Consider the following 26208-nt stretch of genomic DNA (forward strand, 5'->3'; position numbering starts at 1 on the left):
GTATCACTGCCTCCCCCGTGAGCAGTGTTATCTTTCTGGCTTATCTTTCTGGCTCTTTGGGGGCAGGGTTGGTCTTATCATCTATACAGTCCCGGGGCCAGGAAGAGAGGGTGCTCAACAGATGTCTGTCGAATGCCTAAGTGGGGTTCAATCCCTGCTTCTCCCTGGGAGCAGCTCCCACATCCAGGCACACAGAAAGTGCTCAAAAAACACGTGGAAAGGCCGGAGGCCTGCCTGGTTCGGCACTGCTGTTCCGCTGTTTTCCACCTGTTTGGTCTGGCCCCACCTGTTTGAGCCCAGACACGTGGGCTCACCTGTGTCCTGTTCACTCGAGACCCGCCTCGGTCAAGGCCTTCTGGCTTAGGATGGCTCCGGTGTCTCTTCTTGCAGCCTCTGCAGGCCTGGCCACCCTCCCAGGGGTGTGGGACACGCAAGGTTTCTGGATGACGCTAATCTCTCCAGCCCTGGAAACCTGCTTCTCTCTCTCAGGGCCGCCCTTCACAACCGGGGTAGCTCACGTGTGGGCACGTGGGAGGCAGAGGTACTGAGAAGGGGCTTCGTGTCTCTCCACAGCTGCGGATGGTTAACGCTGGGCCTTCATCCTGCTTCTCCAGATCAGCTGCGAATGCGACCCCCCCGCCCCCCGGCCCTCAGCCCAGGGTCTGGCTTGGGCAGACCAGGCTTTCTAACCAGGGGCCTAGAAAGCCGTCAAGGGGGTCCGTGACTGACAGTCAAGATTTTAAGGGAGACTAATGTTTACTGTATGTTTACCACAGAGGAGGAACCCCAGGCTAATAAAGTGTTCTAGTTTTGTCTGGAAACGTGCCCATTCAGTGAGGTAATTTCCAGTCCCTAGTATTCTTTGGAATCTCTAGCAAGCAAGCATATGTCATTGGTCAAAAGGGGGGGAAATAAATGATTACTTAATAACTGCAGTTTAATAAAAAAAACCTTCTGACAGCAGGGGTCTTGACAGAAGTGAAGAGTTGGGAACTGCAGGCCAAGGTGCTCAGCATGGGCTCACTGAGGGGAGAAGGGGAGGGAGAGGGAGGGGGAAGGAAGGGGGAGGGGAGGAGGGGGAAGGAGAGGAGGAGGGGGAAGGAGTAGGGAGGAGGGGGAAGGAGGAGGGAGGAGGAGGGAGGAGGGGAAGGGGAGGGGGAAAGGGGAGAGGAGGAATAGGGAAGAAAAGGAGGGGGAAGGGGAGAAGGGGAGGAGGGAGTACAGGAGGAGGGCCGTGGGCCTGGTGGGGCTGGCAGAGGCGTGACCGTGACCGCTGGCCCTAGGAGTGTCAAATACACGTAGGGGGTGGCATCTGAATGCCTGTAAGGCAGGGGCAGAAAAGGATTATTTTTGTAGTCAGCTGAAGCTTAAGAGCAGGGATGGGAAAGGGAAAGAAGGACTAAAGAACAGGGAAGGCTTAACCTGGGCAAAATCTGAGTGACAAGAGAGACTTCAGACCTTTCTGAGCACTCACTACCTGCCAGTGCTGGTCTAAGCATTTCACATGTCCCAATTCACGGAGCCCTTCTGCCAGGCCTGCGATGGAGGCAGGAGTCCCATTTTGCAGAGAAAAAAACTGAGGTCAAGTGGTTTGCTCAAGTTCATGCCTCTACTAAGTGGTGGAAACGACATTTGACTCAGGCTGACTGGCTCCAAAGCCCACGGGCCTCATCTCCCACAACAAGCCAATTAGCCAAGGGCTTGGGTTCACCGAAGCGTGCTCCCGTCGGGAGAGTTCTGCGCCATTTCTGTGATTCCCCTATGGCTGCCGACTGCTGACTGCCGGCACCTGGAATGGGCAAGGTTGGGAGGCTGCTGGTCCTGGGGTGACAGAAGGGAAAGCAGAGGAGGTGCCCCAGGGGGCAGCCTGAGGTGTCGGTGCCGTGCGGGTGGAAAGGTCGGGGAGACAGGTGGAGGCAGCTGTCCGGGTTGGGCAATCCGCCAGCCCACGCAGGCTGATGGCCCGGGTGTGTGGAGGACTCCTTACCCCACCTGAGCCTGTGCTTGAGCATCAGGAGGGGACACTGAGGCAGGATAAGGGGCAGCGGAGTCATCTGAAGCCCGGGCTGTGTGTGGGAGTGAAGGAATCAGCCCCTGAGGAGTCTTCCCCCAAGTCAATCTGGCCCCCCTGGGCTGACCCTTGCCCCCAGGCCTCGTGTCCCCAGGCGTGACACCGGCCCCCAGCTGGGCTATGAAATGAGCCCAAGGTAAAATCCCTCCGTCAACCTACTTGAACTTATGCACCCAGATGACGACTGACTCCAAAGCTGTACCCTGGGGAGGTGGCACTCTTATTCTGCAGGCACTGTTATACCCAAATGGTTTCTGGCCTGCCCAGGAATTGCCCTTAGAGCCCCGATACCTGCCTTCGGCTCTCTGCAGTGGTGGCCTATCAGCTCTCTGAAGGGCCAAGAAGGCAATGGATGCAAAGGACCCAGAACAGGGCCTGGGATCTCATGCATGGTGCTCGAGAGGGCTTTCGTCACTATTAATACCCCCCCACCACCTGCTCAGACGGCCAAAGGTCATTGCCAGCTGGGGAGTCCCATTTTGCAGCAAAAGTATGATCGTGGAGTCGAAAGGGATGAGTTCTCTTGGGTGACTCCTAACTGGGCTCACAGGGGATGGAGTGAGGAGACTTCTGTAGAGGGACAGCTCCTAGCTGGTGTTGAAGAAGTGGGTGATGGGCTCTATTCTGGAGGAACACATATCTGTCACACCTTCCACATGCCATGCGGCTCACCCCAACGTGGCAACTGGCCCAGCCCAGGGAGGGTCATTCTGGTCATTCCTGGGTTGCCTGTGGGGTTACTTTTATTGTCACAATTAGTCATATTTCATCATAACCCCAAGCTTGACCTCTCAGACTTATAAAGCGTGGCTCTTCCAAAAGGGTCAGAGATGAATGGAGGAGGACATGGGAGCCCTGAAGCAGGAGAACACGAGTTATGTTAGGAAATAATCCTTGGAGTTCTTTCTTACTTGCCCTGGAATCCGTTCATGGATCCTGTGCTTTTGGAAATAGCCCGGTGCCCTTCCTTAATAACTGCCACAACCATTCCCATCTAGTTTTCCCCAGATGTCAGGCCATCGTTTCAACCAAGTGTGTCCTGGGCTTTAACCTGAGAATGTGGCACAAACTCAGATTTTTTTCCAACAGTGGGCTGGCCCTGGCTCAGTCATCTGCAAGTCAGTTGGTATTTCTATGGATTTCTGTAGCCACACAGACAGGCCCATCTGCCTGCACAAGGACTGCTTCAGAGCATCCTGCAGCAGAGGGCACACGGACACACAGAACCCCAGGTGGTGAAGCCTTGGAACCAGCAGACCTAGGGCCAACCCCGGCTTCCACCTGACCTGAACCAGGCCTGACCACCCCAAGCCCCTCTCCTCCTGCGGAAAATGGCAGAAACCAGGATATGAACGTCTCGTATAAGATAGATGCTCAATAAATCTCTCTCCATGTGGAGAAGCTTGATAAGGGAAGTGGAAAGAAACCAAGCCCTGGGCTCATTGCCTTTGTGTAATGAGGACCGGGGATGGACAGGGAGAGGAGGAGAAACGGAAGGAAGGAGGGAAGGAGGGACAGAAAGCAGCAGGGATGAATGAATAGGTAAATATACCAGCTTCCTGTCCTCAGGTGAGTTATTTAGCTTCCTTGAGGCTCAGTTTCTGGATCTACGAAATGGGGATAAGAGCACCTACCTCATTTAGTTGTCTTGAGGATTAAAAAAGACAGTGTACAAAAAGTAGCTAGCACGGGACGTTACTTATAGCTCCATGGGGATAGCCACCACCATTACCCCCTGCCCAGGACCCATTTCTACTTGGCATCTGGTCCCCTCTCCTTTTACTCTACTCATTGCGTATAATTACTACAGATGCATAAACAAAAAGGTGAGGCTTCTTCTCTTGCTTTCATTTCAAAAAGCATCAACGACTTCGTTGTGATGCCATGAATAGCGTGAGACGCCATCTGACCGTGAGATGGTGTTTTTAACATTCGTGTGAAGGAGAACGTGGGACGGGCCAGTCCCCGTGAACTGGGGCAGTTTCTGGGGCTGGCACTATTTATAGGCTCAAGCAAGAGGCGAGCCGAATGTGGTGATTTCTCTACCAAGGCCGTGCCTGCAAAACAAGAGTCTGTGGCCGTCAGGAACCGAAACTGAGTCAGAAGCAAAAGTGACCTGTGCTGCTCTGATTTTCCTGCCTGTGACAGAGCAGGCTCCGGGGCAGATAAGCAGGTCACGCGGGTGTTTGTTCTCAAGCGCTACGCAGAGCAGCACGCTGACCCAGCGTGGCGGGGGTGGGGGCGCCCACAGACACTTCCCATCGCTTGCTCGTTACGATCAAGAGGACTCATAATTTTGTCTTCCCGGTGATCCAGACAGGGCCACTCTTCCGAAGGCCACATTCGTTGGGCAGGACTGCTCAACAGGGGCATTCTGACTTTTCAGAAAAAGGCCAAAGTCAACATCAGAAAATCATCTTTCTGGTCTGCAATAATAATAATAGCCGCTTTTTATCAAACCTTCCCGTGGGCCGAGCACCATAGTCGGTGCTTTAGGTACATTGTATCTTCACAACCCTAGGAGGCAGATGTTTACTCCCATTTTACAGATGAGAAAACAGAACTCCCAGAGATTAAGGGAAGACCCACCCTGGGGTCTATTTACCCTGGCCGAGGCTCCCACAAGCACCCTCCCTGCTTCTCCCCCGTCTGCATCCAGGGACCTCACGCTGGTAGCTTGAAATCGATCACAGTAGGGGTATTTACACCGTGGAAACTGGCAAACAGTGCAAGTCACGCCCCTCCTGTTTTTCTCATCCTTTTAAAGACTGCTGAAGAACTGCCTGTCAAATATTTGCCAGCCACCAAGTGGGCAGAGCCAGGAGTCAAATAGAAGTCTCTCTCCTCGGGGTGCCTGGGTGGCTCAGTAGGTTAAGCGTCGACTTCGGCTCAGGTCATGATCTTGTGGTTCATGAATTCGAGCCCCGCGTCGGGCTCTGTGCTGACAGCTCAGAGCCCGGAGCCTGCTTCTGATTCTGTGTCTCCCTCTCTTTCTGTTCCTCTCCTGTTGACACACATAGACACACACACTCTCTCTCTCAAAAATAAATATTAAAAAAGAAAAAGTCTCTCTCCTCAAGTTCACGCTCTTTCCAATTCATTCGCAGGAGCAAACGGGCTCTGTCATGGAGCCCCATGACATCAGGCTGGAGGCAGTGGGTCCTCAGGAAGCCGAGCGGCTGAGAGAAGGCTGAACACGAACAGCCCAGGTCTCTTGCACCTCCGTCCCGGACCTCCCGGGAGAAGCCCGGGTATTGCTAGTCAACACATCGGAGTTCTTTTCCTTGTCCGTGCAGAGCTAAAGATTCAACCGAAATGACAAGAGCTGACTAAGCTGGAGACGGGTTTTATGAGGTAATAATAATGTGCTCTTATAAATGGCACTTTTCTTCTTCAAAGCGTTTTATAGCCATTTACTAATTAGTCCCGGGCTGTACTCTGTACGCAGGTACAACGCGTGACGATTGGCTGAACTAGCAAGAAGTGTTTAAAAACACACAGGTGACTGTCATCCATTTACAAGCACCGCTTGCTTCTGTTGCTGTCAGGGCAGAGGGGAAACTCACAGATGCTGGTTTTGAATCCTTAGCATTTGCCACACGAAGTGGCTATTGTCACCTTCGGTTGTTTGGTTCCTCCTAAGAAAATCAGCCCAAACCCTCCCCCTGTGGTAAGGGAGACGCAAGTCTTTTTAAGATTCATATACTCCTCGTGCTCACAGACCTATACATGGCACATCATCCTTCTCTGGGAAAGAAAAAAGTGTGTTTGTTTTACGAGAGATGGGGACGTACGTGAGACACGGCACTGCGGGTCCAGAGCTGGGAGCCTGGGTCGAATCCTGACCCTGGCACTGACTGGCTGGTGGTTGTGGGCAACTCACCTAACCTCTCTGTTCTTGCTTCCTCATCTGTGGAAACCTCTACTCAGGGGCTTACTTCACAGGTCTGCGGTGGAGATGCTGAGACGAAGTGTGTGACAGCACTTCCCAGGCACGCCATGCCTTGCTTGGCAGGCGTGTGGGTGTATCGTCAGCAGCCTGGTGGGCCTGAGCAGATATGCACCCCTAGAGGTTGGCAGGGGCGGGAGGGCCATTCCCAGATCACACGGCCCGCTACCAGCTGGTGTCACTACTGACTGGCCGCTTGAAGTGCCGAGGGTCCAGGCCACGTGACCTGACCCCGCCCCACAACTACCAACCACCCTCTGCTGGAACCGGAGCTGAATCCCCCAACTGGGTCTGAAGCCCTGACTCAGTCGAGTCTTGGCTCTGTGGGCAGTGAGCCCTACCCATGCCCCTCCACGGGGTGGGGGGGCACAGCCACAGCAATCCTGGGCGACAGCGTCACGGAGCAGAGAGAATGAGGCTTGGCCCCCAGTCGCACGGAGGGAGAGTGGACTGTCAGCCAGCCAGGGGCAGAAGAGGCTCCAGAGTGGTCGGCTGGCTTTGGGCTCAGAATAATCATCAGGGGAGTTTTATCACAATCCAGATGTCCTGGCCCCGACGGGTGAGAACTGATCCAGCAGAACTGCAGGGGCGTCCAGAGCAGCGGCTCTGAAAAAGCTCCCCGGGGGGTCCTGATGAGCCAAGTCTTTGTATTACGTAGAGAAGGGACTTACTCAAGGTTACACAGCCAGCTGCTGGCAGAGCTGGGGTGTGGACACAGGGCACTGGGCTCTTCTCTGTCATGGGAGTTCCCAAGGTTTCAGGGCAGGGGGCAAAGCACCCACGCGGTATAAGAACCCGGAGCTGGGCGGTCCTCCAGCTGGTGGCTGGCCGGGGCTGGGGCTCTGCCCCAGCCATTCCCCTCCCTCCTGGGAGCTGGAGAATACAGGAAGGAGAGAGATCCCTCACGGGCCCCCACGAGGGCCCTGGGCTGGTCCCCTTTCAGGCTCACATGATAAAAGGGGAACCAAGGGGAACAGTGCGAGGCCCCGTGAAACCCTACAGGTGGGCTGGGGCTTCACCTTCGCCTGGGAAGGCAGGTGGGTGAAGTACGGGTACAGGCCCTGCAGGCCAGCTGCTGGCTTCTCTCACCTCGGTGCGTAGGTCCGACGTCCCGTGTTGAAAGCCTTCTGGATGGGACAATGCTAAGCGAAAGTGGCAATCTTATAAAGTGGTCAGGGTGGCTGTACTCAACTTGTGAGGGAGCTAAGAGAAGTCGTGTGATGGTATGGAGAGGCCTGGCCCCCAACTCCAGGCTTGCTCCCATCCCAATTTGCTGGGAGAGTTTCTGTAGCTCTTGGGTCATAGTTCTCTCTGTGTACTTAAGGGGGCGGCAGGGGTGAAGGGCTGGGGGTGGAAACAAGAGGAGTCCTGACAATCCATAATCCATAAATACAGGAAAAACGGAACTTGCTCAGGGTATCTTCCCCAGCCGCCAGGCCTGAGCCTGGATATCACACATACGCCAGTGATGGCCCACAGCACCCAACCTTTGTCTTCCTGGTAGGATTTACACCAGGCCGCATGAGCCCAAGTAGGCCTCCTATCAGCCTAGGGAGGGGTGACGTGAGAGAGGGAAGGACGGATTCACTGGCTGATTCAGCAAACTCTACACAGGGCGCCCACTCAGGGAGCTGGAGGGGTGGGGGTGGGGGTGCTGGGCCCAGTTGTTCCTGAGCCCCAGTCTTGGGCCGGGCTTGCTGGGTGGCTGAAACTACGCAGGGTGGTCAGATTCATTTAGGCAGCACCTTTCTCGATGGAGAACCGCCCCAAGTGGGAAACGTTGGGTGTAAAACGTGCACGCGCACACACACACACACACACACACACACACACACACACTCGTGACACTAGTTTTAGGGACAAATAAAAGCAAAGGGGGGTTTAATGTTAAAACTTAAACAAGGTCTTGGAGACAAAGGCTTTCCTGGAATAAGGGTGTGTGCATTTGTGGTGTCTTCCTTTCCCCGGAAAAATAGTTTGTCATAATTTGTGATTTTATTTCTTCCAACTAGAAATATACTGAAGGAAACAAAGAGGGAGCAGCCGGAGGTGGGGGCCAGGTTGCCGCCGGCCAGCTTCAGTTTGGGTCCCAGGCGGGGTGTGCAAAGCCGCTGTGTGAGCAAAACGCTGCCATGAAGGCATTCCAAGCGGCTTCCAGGAAGCCGCCATATGTGCTGACACGCATGTGGACAGAGCAGTCTGGCTGGCCGCTTCTCAAGACTGGTGTTTCCTAGAGCTTTCCATTGGCAAACGCTGCCTCCTGGAACTGAGGGACAAAGGTTTTGAAATAAGCCCTGGTGGGAAAGAGGGGGAGAAAAAAGTTGTGGTTAGCACAAACAACTTGAAAAAAAGTGCAACTCAGAGCTTTCAACCTAACTCAGAACAGTTGTTATTTATTGTTCGTGCATCTGGGGTTGGATTTCCCTTCCCTGCTGATGCAAAGCCCTCTGGATTTTTCCAAGGGAGGTACACACAGTTCACTACTGTGCTATCTTGTGTGGACATTTCAAGGGCCCGTATGCAGACCTTCCTGGCGGCCAGTTCCTATTAGACATCAGTGCTCAGTCTCCCTCTGCTTTTCCCGGGCCAAAGACGGGCCTGATCCCCGCGACAAGCCAGACAGTGGCCAAGTCAGCCACCCAGTCGTTTCTGTGACCTGAAGTATAAAGAGAATTGTACTCTTCATTCAGTTGGATGAGACAAAGAGGGTCTAAGAAAATGGATTTCTAAGCGTTCCATGGTCTCCACTTATTTCCAAATATATGTGCAGTTTGGTCTACTGGAAAGAAAGCCAGGCTGGATACCAAGAGAACGTTCCTTGGTCAGTCACAGTCTGGCGACGGGATCTGGGGCAGACCGTCTGGCCTTTCTGGAACCCAGATTCGAATCTGTAGAGACAGGCTCCACGTCCTACATGGGCCCACCCTGCCAGGCACGGTATGCGGTGCAAGGGGCTTCGAGGTGACCTAGACGGGGCCCCTGCCGCACAGGAGATCCCAGTTTACAGGAGAAGACAAACACATAAACAGTGCCAGCCGAGGCGGTAAGGGCTCCTGTGGAGGCACCGTGAGGCACCAGGCTTGCACCGTCAGTGACGGTGGAGGGGGAGTAGGCATTAGGGGTATTCTAGGCAAGAAACAGCCGGAGCAGGGACAGGGGGCAAGGCGTGGCTTGCTGTGAGCTGGGAAACTCAAAGCTCTGCCGTAAGACAAAAGGTGAGGTAGGAAGTGGAGGGGCGGGGTAGGCGCCCTCGGCCCCTGGTCACCCAGGCTTGCCTCCTACTTCTCTCTCCCCACCCCCGGCTCACATGAGGGCAGGGTAGTCACACCTTACTTATCCAGAGCGGCTCATTCAGAATCACAACATGAACTAGGACGGGCCACCGAGAGGCCCTGTCACTACCAGTACCACAAAGGCCGCAAACAGGGCTCCCACGGTGCAGGGGTGAGTGGCCCTACACGATTCAACAGGCCCTGGGGTCCCACAGTGCAGTTACAATGACACCCGACTGCCCTCCCGCTGCCCCAATACCAAGTCAACTGAAACTTCTTTCCAATGTCGCCACTGTGTCTGGCTTTTGCAGGCCTGGCCTCCGCGGCCTCAGTGTGGCCTTTATGTGCTGCCTCCTCTCTCAGGAAGCTCTTCTCCGGCGTGACATCCCACATCCTAGGTCTCCTACCTCCCTTCTCCTTGCTGCGCTCCCCGGATGAGCTCTCTCACCGGGACCCTCCCATCTTGGCCCCTCCCCCCCCGCCCCCCTCACCGCCCCAGCCCCTCACACCCTGTGCCGTTCTCAGCCTCGGCCTCCTTAGCACAGAAGCACGCAATCTGGGCCCCTCCGCCCTCATTTCCCTCCCAGACTTCCGGCCCCACGTTCCAGCCACCTGCGGGACACTGCGATCTGGACGTCTCTGTAATTCAAACCAGTGTGCTCCGAACGAAGGGCTCCCCAATATTAGGTCTTTGAACTTGCTTTGGCCCATCTGTGCTTCCGTAACAGAACCCTGTTTCCACGGCTCCCATGGCTCCCTAAAGCCCTGCGGTGAATTCATCCTGATGTTCTTCCTCCTCCTCCACAACGTCCCTCCGTCCTTTGTGACACCCCCTGGCTCCAGGTCTTACTACCTTTCAACAGAGCTGCTGCACAAGGCTGTTTCTCCCCCCGGGCACGGGCTTGCTTCACCCTTCTGCTGCAAGTAGGGACCTTTTCTTCAAGTGCGCATCCCTGTCGCTACCCCAACCACCACCCTGCATGTTCCCCGGACTTGCAGCCTGGCACTCCACGATTGTCACTATCTGGCTCCGACATGTTAAAAAAGCTGTGTTTGCCCTTCCATTCTGGGGCGCATGCACCCCTCCCCTGGGAAGCTAAGAAAGCGAAGGATCCTCTTCCAGAAAAATTGCAGGTATGCCCTCCAGCCTCCTGGAATTGGGGGAGGTCACAGACTCCCCGACGCCCACGCATGGCCCAGGATGCAAGCCCCCCGCTCCAATCTGGCCCCCTGCTCTTCCTCACACATGCCATTTTCCACCTCTGGGCTTTACTCGTGCTCAGGTCAAATGTCAAGTCCTCCCTGGCTACCAAGAGGTTCTCTCCCTTTGCACTTCTCCCAGCATCTGTCACGTACGCTACATGTCATACTTGCCGGGCTGCGCGGTGGGCCCTGGAAAGCAGGGAGCACATCTTTCAGTGACCCCACAGGCCATCCCGTCGACAGCATCCTCAGCTGGCCCCTCAGCGAGACCTTCACGGCTGTAATTAAGGTAACTACGGATGGCCACCGGGTTGCAGGAGGCGTTAACGCATGTCCATTGCACGCTGTTCGAGAAGGTGAGAGAGTAGCCTCAGAAGGCAGACAAATGTGACACGTAGGCACCGAAGAAGAGACTGCAGTCCGTTCTCAGACTTCCAATTACGCCAACACTTTGAAGGATAGAGCAGCCTCCTCCATCCACATCCTGCTTAACACGGGCCTGAGCCGGCCACGCTGTCACCGTCTCTGGGACCCGTGACCTCAAAGCCCTTTCCTGCCAGTTGTACCACCACAGTTGTCCTGATGGACAGGAGGGGCTGCGTGGGGTCCAGAGAGCCACAGACCTAGAGCGAGGCTGGCAGGGCATGCGAGGCCCTGGGCTGTTTCTCCCACCGCGAGCAGGGGTGACGGGTCCAACCCCACGTGACGCTTGCACGGGACAGTGTAGGAAGGGATCTTGTCAACTGTCTGCAGCCACCCAGTGTGCGGGCCACTCCTTCCCCACCCATGTCTCATTTGCTGCTGTTCGCCCAGCGACATGCATGTGTTCACTGGAGGACAGCCTGGTGGCCCATCCTCGACAGTCAGCGATTGACAGGCTGCTGCCGACGTCCACGGTACTTGCTTTGCTGCCTGAGGTGTCCTGTGGAGCACAGCCAACCCCAGAACCACTGGGCAGGGTGGTGCCCCCTCCCCAAGTTACAAGTCGGCCCCCCGAAAGGCACCCGATGAGTGGACGACACTGGCTGGGCCTGGGGCCCGCCCCCTCCCTCCCTCTCGCTTCAGGTCCAGAGTCCCAAGGGTCCCCAAACAAATCTGATCGGCTGTTCTTCCTCGGAAACTTCTGGGGTAGGGGCTGCAACACTACCAGCTCCTTAGACCAAAAGGTCTTGGCAAGAGGGAGCAAGCTTTAGAGTTAAGTTCTTTCCTTCTTCAGAAAGTTCTAAAGTTTCCTGTTCTGTCCTGGGCTTTCCCTCCAGGGCGAGCTGTGTGACGCGAAGGGGAAGCAGTGTGGAGAAGGGCTATTTAAAGGCATGAGGCTCCCGGCTGTTGTCAGCGGGCGCTGCCCCACTGGGCTCCTCACGAAGCCAGTTCAGGGAGAGGGAGGAGGAGGAAGGGGAAAATGACAACTGGCTCCCACCCATTTATAGATTTATTTTTTTTAAAGTGCTGTTTTCATTTATTTCACTTCTTATCAGAGAAAATGGAGAAGTGCCCAGGGTATAGCCTGCCAAAGGCACTAGTCATCTATCACCTTTTGAAAAACTCTTTGACCCAAAGACAAAACGTATGGCACGCTTTAAAGTGTAAGTGTGCGGCAGGGTGGGGGAGGGGAGGTCTCCTCGCCTCCGCGCTAACTGGCCGGGAGGACCCGTGGGGAGAGAGGCCTTGAGTCAGTCAAACTCATCGTTTCTATTCACGCTGGAAGGGAATTTATTTTTAGACCAAATTCGAGCTGAATATGCCTTAGGACAAAGTAAGGTTCTGACCTTCTTCACTGGTCTCAGTCCCTCTGTTCCGGGTTTTATAAAATCACAGCTCGGTCCAATCCCAGAGTCTCAAGTAGGAAGAATGAAGCTTAAAGAACGGACCCCAGGCTGCGGCTGGGTAGGTTTTCCATGAATTCAGAGCAGGAGTGGCTACCGGCCAGGCCTCGGCTCCCGGGCCCGACAGGGAGTGCGGCAGACAGACCCCTCGGTCCAGGAGTCAGGGAACGGGCGCTCGGCAGGAAATCTCTTCCCTTCTCGAGGAGTCAGATCCTTCATCTACAGAGCGGAGCCCTGTAGGCCGTGGGCTGTGAAGGCTGCGGGGGTGAGTGTCGTGTGCGCTCCGGAGCCAGCACACCTGGGCTCGAGGGCCGACGCTGCTCTTTACTGGCTCTATCGCTTGGGCAAGTGACTCACCTCTCCGGCTTTAATTTCTTCAACTACAAAAGCGGAAAAATAACCTTCAATTGCCTTAAAGGGTAATCCTCGTGAGGGTTCAATGAGATGGCCCAAGTGAGCACTTGGCCTGGTGCCTGGCGTCATAGATGATCAGTAGATGTCAATGGTTACCGTGGGGACGAAGCTGGGTCCGAGGGGAGAGGCTCTGAGTCTGTGGGGGCAGCAGAAGAGGGAGCCCCTGTGTGGAAGAAGAGGACATAGGGTCCTTGCCCTCGGTTCATCCTTTCTGTCACGGCTTGTTGGATGATCTCTCGCTTATCACATTGAGCGGAGCAGTCGGAGGGACAGAGATGGCCAGTCTCGGGGGGGGGACACCCAGCCAAACTTTTCGGGACACGGCGCATCTCTTAAAATCCAGTCCGGAGGTGCCAGCGGCACGCTTGGGTTATCTAAGGATGGGCTGTGCGGTCACAGCCACCGGCACCCTCTTTGTCTTCTGCCCAAGCTGCTGGCTGTGTTCCTGTGTGTAGCTCTGGTCAAAGGCTTGGTCAGGGAGGAAGCTGCAGCCGTGAACTAGAGGGATGTTTAAGAATCACAGGGCTCTGGCGGCCCGTGATGGGGGCGCCCAAGTTGGCTGGGTCCCCACACAGGCCTTCTGTTCAGGTCACCAGGTATCGTAAGGGGTAGTCCGTGGGTCAGGTGGAAAGAGTACCGAACCACGGAGACATGGGTTCTAGTGCAGGCCTTGGCTTGTTGTGTCATCCGGAACCGGGACTCAGTGTCCTCACCCGGAACAGGAAGATTTATACCTGATGGTCTCTTAGTGCCACCTACTTATGGTTCTGAGACGCCCACGTGACCTCGAGCAAGCCATTTAACTTCTTTGTGTCTTGATTCTTCACCTGTTCAGTGAGGGCCCCAGCCAAGCCCGGGGCCCAGCGTGTCACAGGCGGTGGCAGCGCGGAAAGGCGGTAGTGGTGGCTGTTACCATCTGTGGCGCCTTTTCACAAACAAGACAGGGTCAGCGATGAACACCGCAGGGCCCTGAGGAGACATTTAGTGGCACCACAGGCAGCGCACGACAGGGACGGAAGACCAGTTCCCCAGCCGTCCCTGTGCCGTCCCGAGGGGAGGCTCCACAGCAGGTTGTTAATAACCGGCGTGTTCTGGGGAAGGGGTTCTGGAAAGTTATGACAGGGACCATTAGGGAAATCTGCAGGCGCCTTCGGGTGAAGGTATTTAGGAACTGTGTCCAAAAAGGGCTCATCTATAGGGGTTTTCCCTACGGGAATTGCAGTTCTGTATTTATTCAATGGATATTTTCAAACGAATAAAAATCCACATTTGAACATGTGAACTGATATGGCTTTAAGAAAATTATAACAGAAACAGAAAACAAGGCCCAAACGGGTTGGGGACTCTGGAGAAGGGGAAGGGGCCCCGTGGAGCGGGTGAAGCATGGCTATCAGTGTGGCAGGAAGCCCCGCTCTCTGTCTGCAGGCAGGAAAACGCAGGCTTAGTGAGTTCACGTGCCCAGTGGTGCCCTGATCCTGGTGCCACTGGGGCACATCTTCCCACATGCAGGAGACCCTGGGGTCTTGCTGCCTTCAGCCTTGCTTACTTGGGACTTTGTATTGTATAAAAGCCTAAACAATTATCTTCTTCCAAAACAGGGCTTGGTAGTCTCTTTTTGGAATTCGAAAATCTTTTTTCTCTGGGCAATCATGAGATGAGCCTTAGGATGTCTGCCAGAGTCAGGCCAACGTGGTGGTGGAGAGGGGCGGGGTGGGAGAAGTGGTTTGGGGACACGACCCTCGTTGTCAGGAAATCAAGGAAATATAAATCAAGTCAGAATGCATTTTTGCAAAGAGAGGCAAGTTCCAAAACATCTAAGGCCCATTTCTTTCCCCACTTTTCTGCTGCAGCTGTGACTTCAACTGGCACATGTTTTTAATCAGTCATATGAAAACCGATTGTGGTCTGAAAATCAAAGCAGTCCTGTAAATAGTGAGACAAAGTCCTGCTAATCATTTCTCGTGGTCTTGCCTGGTCCTCATTGTCCTGGACGGGCCACTGTAAATACTGACTCATCTGAGGTTACTCTCCTCGTGTCAGAGGAGTCAACCTTAAAATAGGATCTCTACAAAGAGACCTGCGTCTACTCCAATGCCCTTCACCCCAAACCCTCCAAAGGCCCCTGTGAAGTCTGCCCATCCGACTCTGGGCGCCTTGGTGGGCAAGGGACTGGCACAATGGAAGCTTATTTTGTAGCTGCGCCCCAGGCGATGTCCGCCTGGCTCTCTGGCGTGGGCTCTAGGAACAAACAAGTGGTTGTAACTGGTTCACACAATCTCCCTAAATGTGTCGATCCTTGAGCACGGCTGCTTCGTTTTTAGGGGGTCTGAACTTGCAAAACAAGAAAATCAACACGCTTGAGATGCAAAGGCTTGATATCTTGCTGGGAACACAGCATCACGAGCTCACAGTTTCGGGCGGCAGCCCCCACCCCCAGCTGGAAGCAATCTCCCCTCCGCTGGATTCCACGGCACACCGGGCCTCCAACCTCAGGCCCAGCCATGGTCTGACTCGAGTCTGGAATGTTTAGATTGGTGTCTAGACGATGTCTTGTGCAGCTCGGGCTCCTCGCCTGTGAGACTGCCGACGGGCTGAGACTGTAGTCTCAGTATGTGTTGAATTAAATCAAATGCTGTTTTAGGAGGACTTCAACAACCAACCAACCGAGATCCATTTCTAGACATCAAAGTATTGGGATGGAATCTGGCTCCTTCTAAATCACAGGGTATTTTTAAATGCTTACTAAAATGATCAAAATTACCTAGTGGTTCTCTCTCCTTCTGAGGCCCTCCAAGGAGGCCCTCTGGAGCCTGGCCAGTTCCTTTGGGCTACAGAAGCTTGCAGCCAGCTTCTGCAACTGCAGGAGTGAGGCCTTGTCCCCAGGGCTGCAGGTATCTCTGCCCCCTTGGAACCCTCTGGCACAGTGCATGAAAAGGCGGCCAAGGAGGACAGCAGAGGTCAGCTGGCCAAATGAGAGGGAGGGACGGGTAGTCCTTATGGGCTCCTGAGCCTCCCCCAGCCACAGGGCTCCCATCCTCCACTGGGCCCCATCTCTGGGGGCACACATCCGTCACATTCCAACCGTTCTTCCATAGCCACCACACACTCCTCGACGGCAAGACAGTCATATTCAACCGCCTTCTGGCATCCCAGGTTTGGTGTGGGGCTCAACACACAGCAATGCAATAAATATTTCTAACGAACGTAGACATTTGGCTTCAAGACGTACTTTAGAATTATAACATTTTGGAACAAAAGGAAATCTCAGAGGTCATATAGTCCAATCACTACAGGGAAGGGAAAACTGAGAGCCGGAGAAAATGGTGGCTCCTCTAACACAGCACACGACAGTCACGGCTGTTAGTACAGGTTTTCTCTGTAAGTCTCTGGACAGCAGAATTTAGGGATGGTTCGTCCTTACTGCCCAGTGGTGCTCACCTTCCTGTGGGTCTCACAGCAAGTGAATGCTAGCTTGGTGCATGAGTGAATGAAGTGCCCACGGCCAGCTGGAGGCCCTGGAGCTAAGGGGCAGTGCTCACATTCCTCTCAGCCTGATGCTGTTTGCATCCTGAACCTATTCGATGAGAGGCTGGGAGGAGGGGGTACCTTGTGGCCACTGAGAAAGGCCTGGGCCCCTGGGTGGGGAGGGGGCTGAGATGAAGGGGTGCACCTGGCTGGGCTGAAGCCGGACAGCAGGTGTCGGGGCAGTGGGGGGGGGGGCCTAGGGAGTGTGGCACTGCCTGGGGACCCAGAGCAGAGCCACAGTCCTGTGCTCATCCTGTTTCCCTCACTGTGCCTCAGATGGCAGGTGCCTCGGTGGCGGGCACCGGTCTTCTGCTCCCTCTGCCCAGGGCTGCACGAATAGGAGCTGAGCGCTGCTCCCACGGATGGCTGTGTGGATGCCCGTGAAGGGTGTCGGGATCCCTCCACAGGCCTGGCCAGGACGAGAGCTACTCCTACGCTCACCTGTGCTGGGGAGACGCTGACCGCCCATCTGATGGCAGTGAGTCACTGCCAAGGTCACGGATTACTCTCCCCTTCTTAGTCAGCAAAGGGGGAAAAACCAAAGGATAGACCTCAAAGAGGAAGTGCTCAGGGTCCCAGCCGAGCTGGCCATGCGGAGTGGGAGTGTGTGTCCGAGGCCCCAAGTCACACTCCAGTGGGGATTGTGCCTCAAGGCTCCCCCTCAGCACTGCCAGGCATCAGCCTCCGCAGGAGAGTGCCAGACCCCCACAGTGCCAGGGAAACACTTAGGAGATTGACTCTTTGGGGCATAAACAATCCTGTCCTCCCTAGAGAGTCTCCCTGGAGCTTTAAAGTGGTGTTTGCCTGGCTGTGAGTTTGGGTTCTCCACTTAGACTCGGCATCTGGAGGCTGCAGCTCATGTCTTCCGTGGATGCCCGGGCCCCTGCCTGCTGCTTCTGGGCCCAGCTTTTCATCACTCCAGCTCTCTGAGTATTCGCCGCACCCCCCGCCCCAAGCTGTGTGTTCACAGGTACCCCTTGCAGACCGAGAGGAGGGGCAGCAAGGATGGCCAGGGTCCCTCTTCTTTCTATTCTAATCCCCCTGCCTGGCAGCTGAAATAAGATCCGCAGACATCTGGCTCTCGGGGCTCACAGATGGGAGAGCAGCGATTCCAAAGGAAGGAACTATTCAATGGGAGAGGCTGCCCGAGGCCCACCCTCCCTGCTGGTCTCCGGGGGCCTTGACAGAAACTTCAGGTGGGCTATGTTGGGCTGGGAGCGTAGCGAACTTCTCCAGCAGGCTGGCAGGAGGCAGAACCGTGGCAGGCGGGGAGCCTTATGGGTCCTCTCAGTCATTCTGAGGGGCACCGCGGAGGGTGGGGGAGAGCACGGGGGAGGAGCCCACCTGCTCCGTAGGGCTCTTTGCACCCTGCACCAAGCCCGGGGCCCTGTGCATGCTGTGCACGGGCAGCTCTGGCCCTGTGTGCCAGCTACAGAGAGCCAGGGCTGGAAGGAAATGAAGGACACACAACGTGGGTAAATGAGATCCACACGTGGTATCAAATGGGCTGGTTCAAATGATTGGTATCACGGTTGCAGTACGTTGTGAAATCAATTTAGTGGGTCCCAAGCAGCATTAACGTGAAACAAAATAAAGTCAGAGTGTATCACATGTGGCGAGGGGAAACAGTTTTTCACGAAACTTTTGTTTTAGTTATAAAGACAGAATTAGGTTATAAAATAAATATCTTCCCGTGGATTGCGGTTAAAAAGAAAAACAAAAACAAAAAACCTGGAAGCCATAAGTATTAAAGGAGGGAGGGTGCCTGCTACGTGCTAGACTTCATGCTATTTGTTTCCATCTATATTATTTTACGTTTAACTTCTCCTGATGGGCCTACTGCCGGGGAGGTATTATTATCTCTGTTTCTGCCAATGAGAAATCTATGATTCAGAGACGCAAAGCAGCTTTCTAAGATCACGCAGGTAACTGGTGGCAATGCTATTTATAAATCCAGAGCTGCTAGCTGCTGGACTCCAAAGGACACGTTTTTTCCACACTGCCATGGTTCCCAGAGGAGAGAGAGCTGGAGATGGCGTGTGGAGGCCGGGGCCCTACCTCTGGGGCTGCCGTGTGACACCGAGTCACTCGGACTCCTCTTTGCGTTCGGGGATTTCTCCAGTGCTCTGCTTTGGCAATCCTCCCCTCCCAAGCACCAGGTTAGCTACATTTGGGTCTCCTCCATTAGCACCGAACGGCCGACAGCCCAGGAATGAATTCAGAGAGTTACTTACTGCCAGCTCACATTCGTTCTTACAAACCCCTGCTAAATGGCCCTCCCTCTTGTAGGTTTATGTGTCTAGAGGTGTTGACTGGTATCTTTAGTCCCCCTCTAGGGACCTGCATCGGGTGGCTTTTCAGTAGAATCATGACTGCAATGACAAGGGACAAAGGGATGAGCTTGGCCTCCCTCTCGCTTGTCCCTCGGGTTCCCGGAAGTACTAAAGCACCTGCGTGAAGAATGAGGCCTACTCTGAATGTCCGCGAGAAGGAAAAGAAAGTACGGGGAGGACATGTGCAATCTACCCAGGTGCACATAAGAGGCATCATAAATGTTCTCCAAATAATGAGCCCCAGAAGAGCAGAGGGCAGAAGGTCCTTTAATAGTGAGGTCATTTGGGATCTTAAAATCTCCAGGGTTGTTGAGAAGTACGATGTCTGGAAAGTGCTATAAAATGGGAGGTATTATTATCTTGACATAATTGAGCTGTAGACTAGGAATGGGGAGGCCTGAAGTGTGATCCTGGCTCTGCTTCTTACTGGCTATGCGACTTGGGATGGGCCACCTCACCTCTCCGCACCCTACACTGCCTCATCCGGAAAGTGAAGGGATGGCTTCTGAGTTCGCTTCCAGGTCTAAAACACTACTATCCACTCATTATTATTATTACGATTATTATTATTATTATTGTTATTATTATTATTATTACTTTGGTAGCAATCCAACCACTTTAGCCAGAGACAGTGGCTTACGTGGAAACAGTAATTAATGAATGACCTCTCCCTGTGCTTTGCTAGAGGGGTTCTCTCAAAGCCTTAATAAGTATTGTCAGGGATATCACACATGTCTGAGGTTTCTAGATCTCGCCCTTTGTCTCTAGATCTGACATAGGACCCCAACATTGGGTGGCCAGCATCTATCCTGGCCACCTTCCTTCCATCCTTCAGACCAGTAGACAAGCAAACACTCACTCGGTCATGGATAGCTCCTGCTCTAGTAACAGGCCGGATCCTGCGGCGATCAGGGAATGAATCTGAGCAGGGCCCTGGCCCTCGGAGGTACACAGACACTTGACTCTTAGAGCAGAGAGCTGCATGCTAATTCTGGTCAGGGTTGGATGGCTTCACTTTCGCAGTCATGGGCCAAGCCCTCCTTGACCTGCTTCTCCTCACTGCTAGCGCTCTGGAGCAACCAGAGCAAACGTTCTGCGGGGAGTTTGCTTTCTTTTCTTCTCAGAGCTATACCAGGGCATTAGCCAGCAGGCCAGACGTCTAGCACCTTTAATGACAATAATAATAATTTGCATTTATACAAGGTCTTTCATCGGGGAATCTTAAAGTGTATCACAAACAATAATTAATTCCCCTTTGCAACTCTGGGAGCCAGTTAAGTAGGAGTGCATTTGCTTTGCAGGTAAAGGGAACTTTCCTGGACCCTGCAACATGCTGGAGCCCTCCCTTCCTACCCAAACCTACCCACCTGCCCTCAAGGCCTGGCATAAGCATCAGGCCCTCCACAAAGCCTGCTGCCTCCACCCCCAGCCACGGCATGTGCCAGTCTCTAAAGCTCCAACTGTGGAGCCGCTCATTCGGTACTAACCAGAGACACAGTGGAGGAGATCTTAGGATCCTGCGCAAGGCAGGGCTTGCCTTAACAGTACTTCTGAGGGGGTGACCCTCTAGTGCTGGCCTGAATACCTTTCATGAGGGAGAGCACATTACCTAAAGGCATGTCTAATAGTTACAGTGTTTTGCCTTATTCTAAACTGAAATCTACCCCCTGGGAACGCCCGCCCATGGGTGCTACTTGTGTCTTCTGGAACAAAACACCCTACCTAAACTGTGTTGGGGTTGCAGGTTGATGTCTCTTGTAGCCATGTCATTGTCTGCCTCTGCGATCACTCTCAGGGGGAGGAGATGTTTGAGGCCTTGTGAACTGAATGGTGGGGGCAGCCGAGGCCTCCACCACGTGCCCCGGGCCCCAAGGTCAGGCTGCCTTCCTGAGCACTGTGGGCAGGAGTTCTCTGGCGTTGCTGGCTCTGGAGCCCTGGGTCTACCCAGCTTTGAACGCAGCCTTGTAGATTCCCTATCCTTCTGACGATCCACCCCACCTGGATGCCTCTGTGCTCATTTTTGGGAGCTGTACCTCAGTAACACAGAAATACTCTCATTTTCTGTCAAATGCTTGACCATCAACAAAGGTCCTTTTTTCCTACACCTATTAAGTCTAGGAAATAACTGCCAATTGCAGGGACTGGTTTTTGGAAACCAAGCCAAACAGTAACCTCACTAGTTTCGTTTTGTTTTTTTACCAATTCTTTATCAGAATAAATAGCTGGTGCTAAACTTGAGAAAAGGACGCCTCAGTTGCTGAGCTGGTAACCTACATAAGGACAAAAGTTCCATGATCTCCCTCCCCTCCAAGGTGTTAGAGGCAAGACAGGCCTCAGGATGGAGGCCAATGGAATCCTTTGCTAAGTTTATTTCCAAAAGCTAGATCCCCTAGGGAAATCAACAACTCCCTTGAGTGATTTCTGGGTCCTTGCTGGTAGCTTTATGCCTGAAAAGACACCCACCCTCCCTTTGCCAAGAGTACGTTGTTTGGGTGAGAGTTGCCTCCTGGGGCCTTACCATTGAAGGAATCCTGAGCAGGCATCAAAGGCTATTGTTTTCCTAAAACCTGTGCCCTTGTGAACATGAGGTTTTGGCCTGTGGTCATAGAGCCTCACCCTGCTTTGCTTTCACACGAGTCCCACTTTCTGGCCTAGAAGCAAGAGTGACCATTTTTGGCTAGGATCTGGCCTGAGTCATTGATCTGGGGGATATTTGGAAGAAGGAAAATCAGAGAGGTTAGAGAGGGAACAGGCTGGTCTCATTCTGTGGCAAGAAGAGCACTCTGCAACCACTCTTACTGCCCAGAGGGAAGAGGTGGATTTTGGAGTCAGAACTGAGTTTAAATATGCATCTGTCACTTAGTACCTGTGTGTCTCTGGGGAAGCTACTTAACCATCCTGGGTCTCCATGGAGTTCCCATAGGACTCACGTGGCTGTCGTGAGGAACCCGTGCCAGGCACGTGGTAAGAACTCAAACCATGTTAGTTTCCTTTCCGCCTGCCCTCTGCTCCCACCACACGGCTGCATGAACACACTCTAGGCAACTCCTGCTTCACTTTAATTCAAGAAACATCGATAGGGACGCCTGGGTGGCTCAGTCGGTTAAGCGTCTGACTTTGGCTCAGGTCATGATCTCGCGGTTTTTGAGTTCGAGCCCCGCGTCGGGCTCTGTGCCAACAGCACAAGGCCTGGAGCCTCCTTCAGATTCTGTGTCTCCTCCTCTCTCCACCCCTCCCATGCTCATGCTCTGTCTCTCAATAGTAAATGTTAAAAAAATAAAAATAAAAAAAAAAGAAACATCGATGGAACAGCTTCTGTTTATAAGAGGGTCTGGAATACCTGGGACTATTGACTACATAGTGCCTGTACCTAGTAGGCATTTAATATTTGTTGAATAAATGAATGAACTAACTTGATACTTGGTATTTTCTAGTTTATAATATGCTTTTAAAATAACCTCATTTTGGGTGCCTGGGTGGTTCAGTCGGTTAAGTGTCTGACTCTTGATTTCGGCTCAGGTCACGATCTTGTGGTTTGTGGGATTAAGCCCCGCGTCAGGATCTGCGCTGACCTGCTTGGGATTCTCCCCCTCTCTGCCCAGCCCTGCTCACGCTGTCTTTCTCTCAAAACTAACTAAATGAACATTAAAAAAAAAAAAACCCTTCATTTTAATGCAAGCAACAATCAAGTGTATGAAAATAGATACCACTGCTCTCCTGCCACTGGATACATGAAGAAACAGACTTGGAGAGAACAGGTAGCTGGCCCAAGGTCAGCTGTGTGGTCAAGGCAGAGGGGGATGTGGACACAAGCTAGTGCCCTGTGGCAGCGTAGTGCTTTCCCTGGGAGGTCTCCTGTGCTTTGTGTGCCCACAGGCTTGGAGCAGGATGGCCACGGCTCTGAGGCACTCACAGTCCACCGGAAGGGCCCTATGTTTACCCACAGCATCTGTAGCGAAAAGTGAAGGGCATCAGCGTGTGCCTGGTGATTTGAAGCAGTATGTTTTAAAAATCAAAAACATTTGCTAACTGCCAGCTTTCTTCCTCTTAGTTCCCAGGCCTCTGGTCCCAAGGTAACTACAGGGCCTTTCCCCAGTGCCGGCTTCACTGGGCTACCATCACCCTTCCCCGCGAGGAGTGGTGGCACTGATGCCCACATCCCACCCTTTTCCTCCCTAGGGCATCTTTCTAGGGCACAGAGAGAAGTGCCCTTGTACGCAGGCCTCTGTTCCTTAGCACGGTGCTCTGCACGCTTTAGGGGCTCAGAACACTGACAAACTACATTTCCTCTTGTTCCCAGTGGACTTTCAGAACCAAGAAAGGGGACAGGAAGTAGATATTAAGTTCTTGGCTACTGTGGGCTCCCAGCCTCTCTTTCTTCCCAATCCTCCAGCCTCCAAACTGCTGGGGGCCGCTGCTAGATATGAAATGAAAAGGGTAGGTTAGGAATCTTTCAAAATTTGCCCACAGAGCTGGCCCAAATGCAATTCCCACTGTGAGCTGAGAGCTGGAAATCATATCTGACCACAAAGCCGTCTCACCCATGGGGAGTTCATAACAGCCTACTGAAAACCACTCTGACAGCACACCCTCTGCAGGAGGGGTGTCCCGGAACGGCGTCACCGCGCACACTGGGCAACGCGTAACCCAATGCCTCGGGAGTGAGGTCAGCTCCCACCACTGTGAGCTTGTCTATTCTGGACCGCCTCACCCATTTGTGCTGCTAGCGCATCACCTGTGAGCTATAGCTCTGGAAAATCGTGTGCATTCCTGAAGTTGACGGCCAGTTTCGGGTCAGAAATTGCCAAAGAAGAGCCAGGACGTGGGCTCTCCAAAAGCAGCGCCTAACATAGATCAGGGTCTCTGGTGTCTGTTGGGAGGAGACCAAGTCTTAGTGCTTCTGGCCGTGGGGCACCCCTCTGCCAGCCCCGAGACTCTGAGCCACCCTTGGCCTGGGCACTGCTGACAGGGACAGGTATTAATGGACAGGCTAGGGGCCAGCTGAGGCCGCTGTGGTCTCAGAAACCAACGCCAAGCAGCATGAATGTGTCACTGTCCAGCAAGGCCCCTGGGAGAAGACCCCGCAGACTTCTAGGATACCAGGGATCAGGAGTGGCTGATGCATTTGGGAGTACAGCTTCTACTCCGCACAAAGGCATCTAGCTGAGCGAGCAAGTGGGGACTGAAAGTTCACTCCTGCTCTACTTGTAAGCTGTGTGCTCCAGGGGCTATGTGCCCAGAGAAACAGACTGTTGTGGGTTTTTTTTTGTTTGTTTGTTTTTAACTCAAAGCTATTAGTCGAACTCTGCTCTGAACCAACGCAAAGGGGACACCTTTTCTAGTCTGCACAAAAGTTCTTTATAGACCAGAGTGGCCCTGAGAAGAGAACCATTCATTTCTGTACTTTGGGTTCTCTCTTGTGCATCTGGCATGTGCATAGGGGATGCATGTCACTAGGACGCAAATTTTATAAATTAGGATCTTGGGGCGCCTGGGTGGTTCAGTCGGTTAAACATCCAACTCTTGATTTCGGCTCAGGTCATGATCTCACGGTTCGTGAGTCTGAGCCATGCACCAGGTTCTTTGCTGACAGCATGGAGCCTGCTTGGGATTCTCTGTCTCCCTCTCTCTCTCTGCCCCTCCCCTGCTTACGTGCTCTCTTTCTCTCAAAAATAAATCAACATAAAAAAAAGAGAATCTTGTTTGGACTGCTAATGGGGAAGAAGATGTAGTTTTTCCCTGGTCTCTGAATTTTTTAAGGCATCTTCAGGACTCATTTCTGTTTTTCTTACCACAGCCACCAACCTACCCCACCACTCCGGGCTATTCCCACCCCATCCTACAGCTCAGACTCAGGGACAGAACACAGGTGGGTGGGTTTGGGCAGCCACACAGGCTCTCAAGGCAGTGTCTGGCTCCCTTTTCCTGTCATGGTTATCAAGTTGACGAATCTGTGTTCCTTTCCGTGGGGTACAGATGGCCCACCTTGAACCATGCCACTGAATGCAGTCAGACCTGCAGCTGGCTGTCTTTTTTCCAAAATTGGTGAACACCATGGGTGCCAGAGACATCAGACCAATAAGCAAACTCAGACGTACAGCAAAATAAACTGTAAAAATAAACAGAGTAAGTCCCCACCTGTTGTAGATTTCAACAATCTCAAAACATGCTTTTACTACAGGGAAGAGAGAGTTAAGACCCTTATTGGTTACTTCAGCAGCTCATGCTATAAAAGCACTGCCTGCCACAAGTTCAAAAGTCATAGGGAGTTGGATTTGAAAACCCTAAAGATCATCTAGTCCAGGGACCAGCAAACTTTTCTTGTAAAGGGCCAGATAGTAAAAAGTTTGTTTTGCAGGCCATATACTCTGTTTCTACAATCTGCCTCTGCCCTTGTAGTGATAGGAGCCCCGGACGATATGTAAATGAATGGGTATGGCTGTGTTCCAATAAAACTTTATTTGTAAAAACAGGCAGCTGGCTGTTGTCTGCCAATTCTTGTTCTAGTCCCACCCCTGTATTTTCAGAGGAGGAGTGACGTGACTCCTTCACAGTCACAGGACCCACCCAAGACCATCCAAGACCAAGACCTGCACGGTTTGTGGGGAGGAACAGAGATGCTCCTGCAGGCCTTAGAGTCACCAGTGTGAAAGGACAAACTAGCCCCTGGGGTAACTGGAGAGTCTGACTCTCACATTTAACTCCAAAGAGGACCAAAATGCAAGTGGAAAATCACAGGTTAAAGTCTAATAGGACTGGGAAACACAACCCACATATCAAGCTCGGCTTGCAGACAGGTAACCATTGGTTATATCCTCATAAGTATATGCTGCTAAGGTTCATTCATCAGTGAGACTCAGGCACAGTTTTAAAATGTCTCTGGTGAAGGGCTGGAAAAAAAGGGAAAAAAGGACCCGTGAAGCCACTGGCACTTGTCTGTGAACAATACGAGAAGAAAACAGCATATTCATTTTTTCCAGGCAGCAGCTAGTCAAACCTCTAACAGTACATAAATGGTCAGAGAGGGCAAACCCTCTGGTCCAGGGCTTGGGAACAGGTTGTTTTGGCTGTCAAGCATTTTCAAAACAAGTTTTCTTGGTCTCATGACAGGTTGTGGCAAGAACAAGAAAATAAAAAGAGTGGAAGATCCCATGATCGCTGCTCCCAGCTTCCACGTGGGCAAGCTCAGCCTGCACGGTCAGGTTTGCTTTTAGAGTGTGCAGATAAAGCTGGTCTTAGGGCTAATACCACTTCACCAGTGACACCATTTAATAAAGTGATTCCTCTAAGAACTCTCTGGCAGCTGGATAATCATTCTAGTCTGGGAGGAATAGGTCAAAGTCACTCTTAAGCCCAAGGGTGCTGTTCTGCTCAAACCTACGCCCTGTGTTGTTTTAAATTTCACCTCATGTTCCGTGGACAAATTATTCTTCTGAAACTGAGGTTAAAAGCCATCTGCTCTAAGGTGGATTTTTCCATCTCAACCACAGAACACTTGGCAAGGGTGGGGCAAAGAGATCAGCAAGGAGGCACCAAAGGGGAGGGCCAAGATCAAACTGGCCTAAGATAGTGCCACTAACTCCCTACCAGTGGTGATCTTGCTCTTAGGGGCTTA

The 26208-nt window shown here is 53.0% G+C and overlaps 1 protein-coding gene across 5 annotated transcripts in view; it reads right to left on the reverse strand.

Annotated features, from left to right (window-relative positions):
- Positions 1-7884: 7884 nt before the first annotated feature.
- The window catches only part of BABAM2 (BRISC and BRCA1 A complex member 2), a 395194-nt gene continuing 376870 nt past the window's right edge, over positions 7885-26208 (reverse strand). For 2 of the 5 annotated variants that reach the window (XM_042982264.1, XM_042982265.1), the window contains exons 12-14: positions 10663-10839; positions 8547-8676; positions 7885-8314 (exon numbers count right to left, since the gene is read on the reverse strand). In XM_042982264.1, the coding sequence (XP_042838198.1) occupies positions 8652-8676; positions 10663-10839 (202 nt within the window). In that variant the 3' untranslated portion in view covers positions 7885-8314; positions 8547-8651. Of the gene's footprint in view, positions 8315-8546; positions 8677-10662; positions 10840-24420; positions 25484-26208 lie in introns of those variants that run through there. The other 3 variants (XM_042982266.1, XM_007088867.2, XM_042982267.1) reach the window with 3 other exon arrangements.

Source organism: Panthera tigris, chromosome A3 (genome assembly GCF_018350195.1).
Source record: "Panthera tigris isolate Pti1 chromosome A3, P.tigris_Pti1_mat1.1, whole genome shotgun sequence".
Classification (NCBI taxonomy): domain Eukaryota; kingdom Metazoa; phylum Chordata; class Mammalia; order Carnivora; family Felidae; genus Panthera; species Panthera tigris.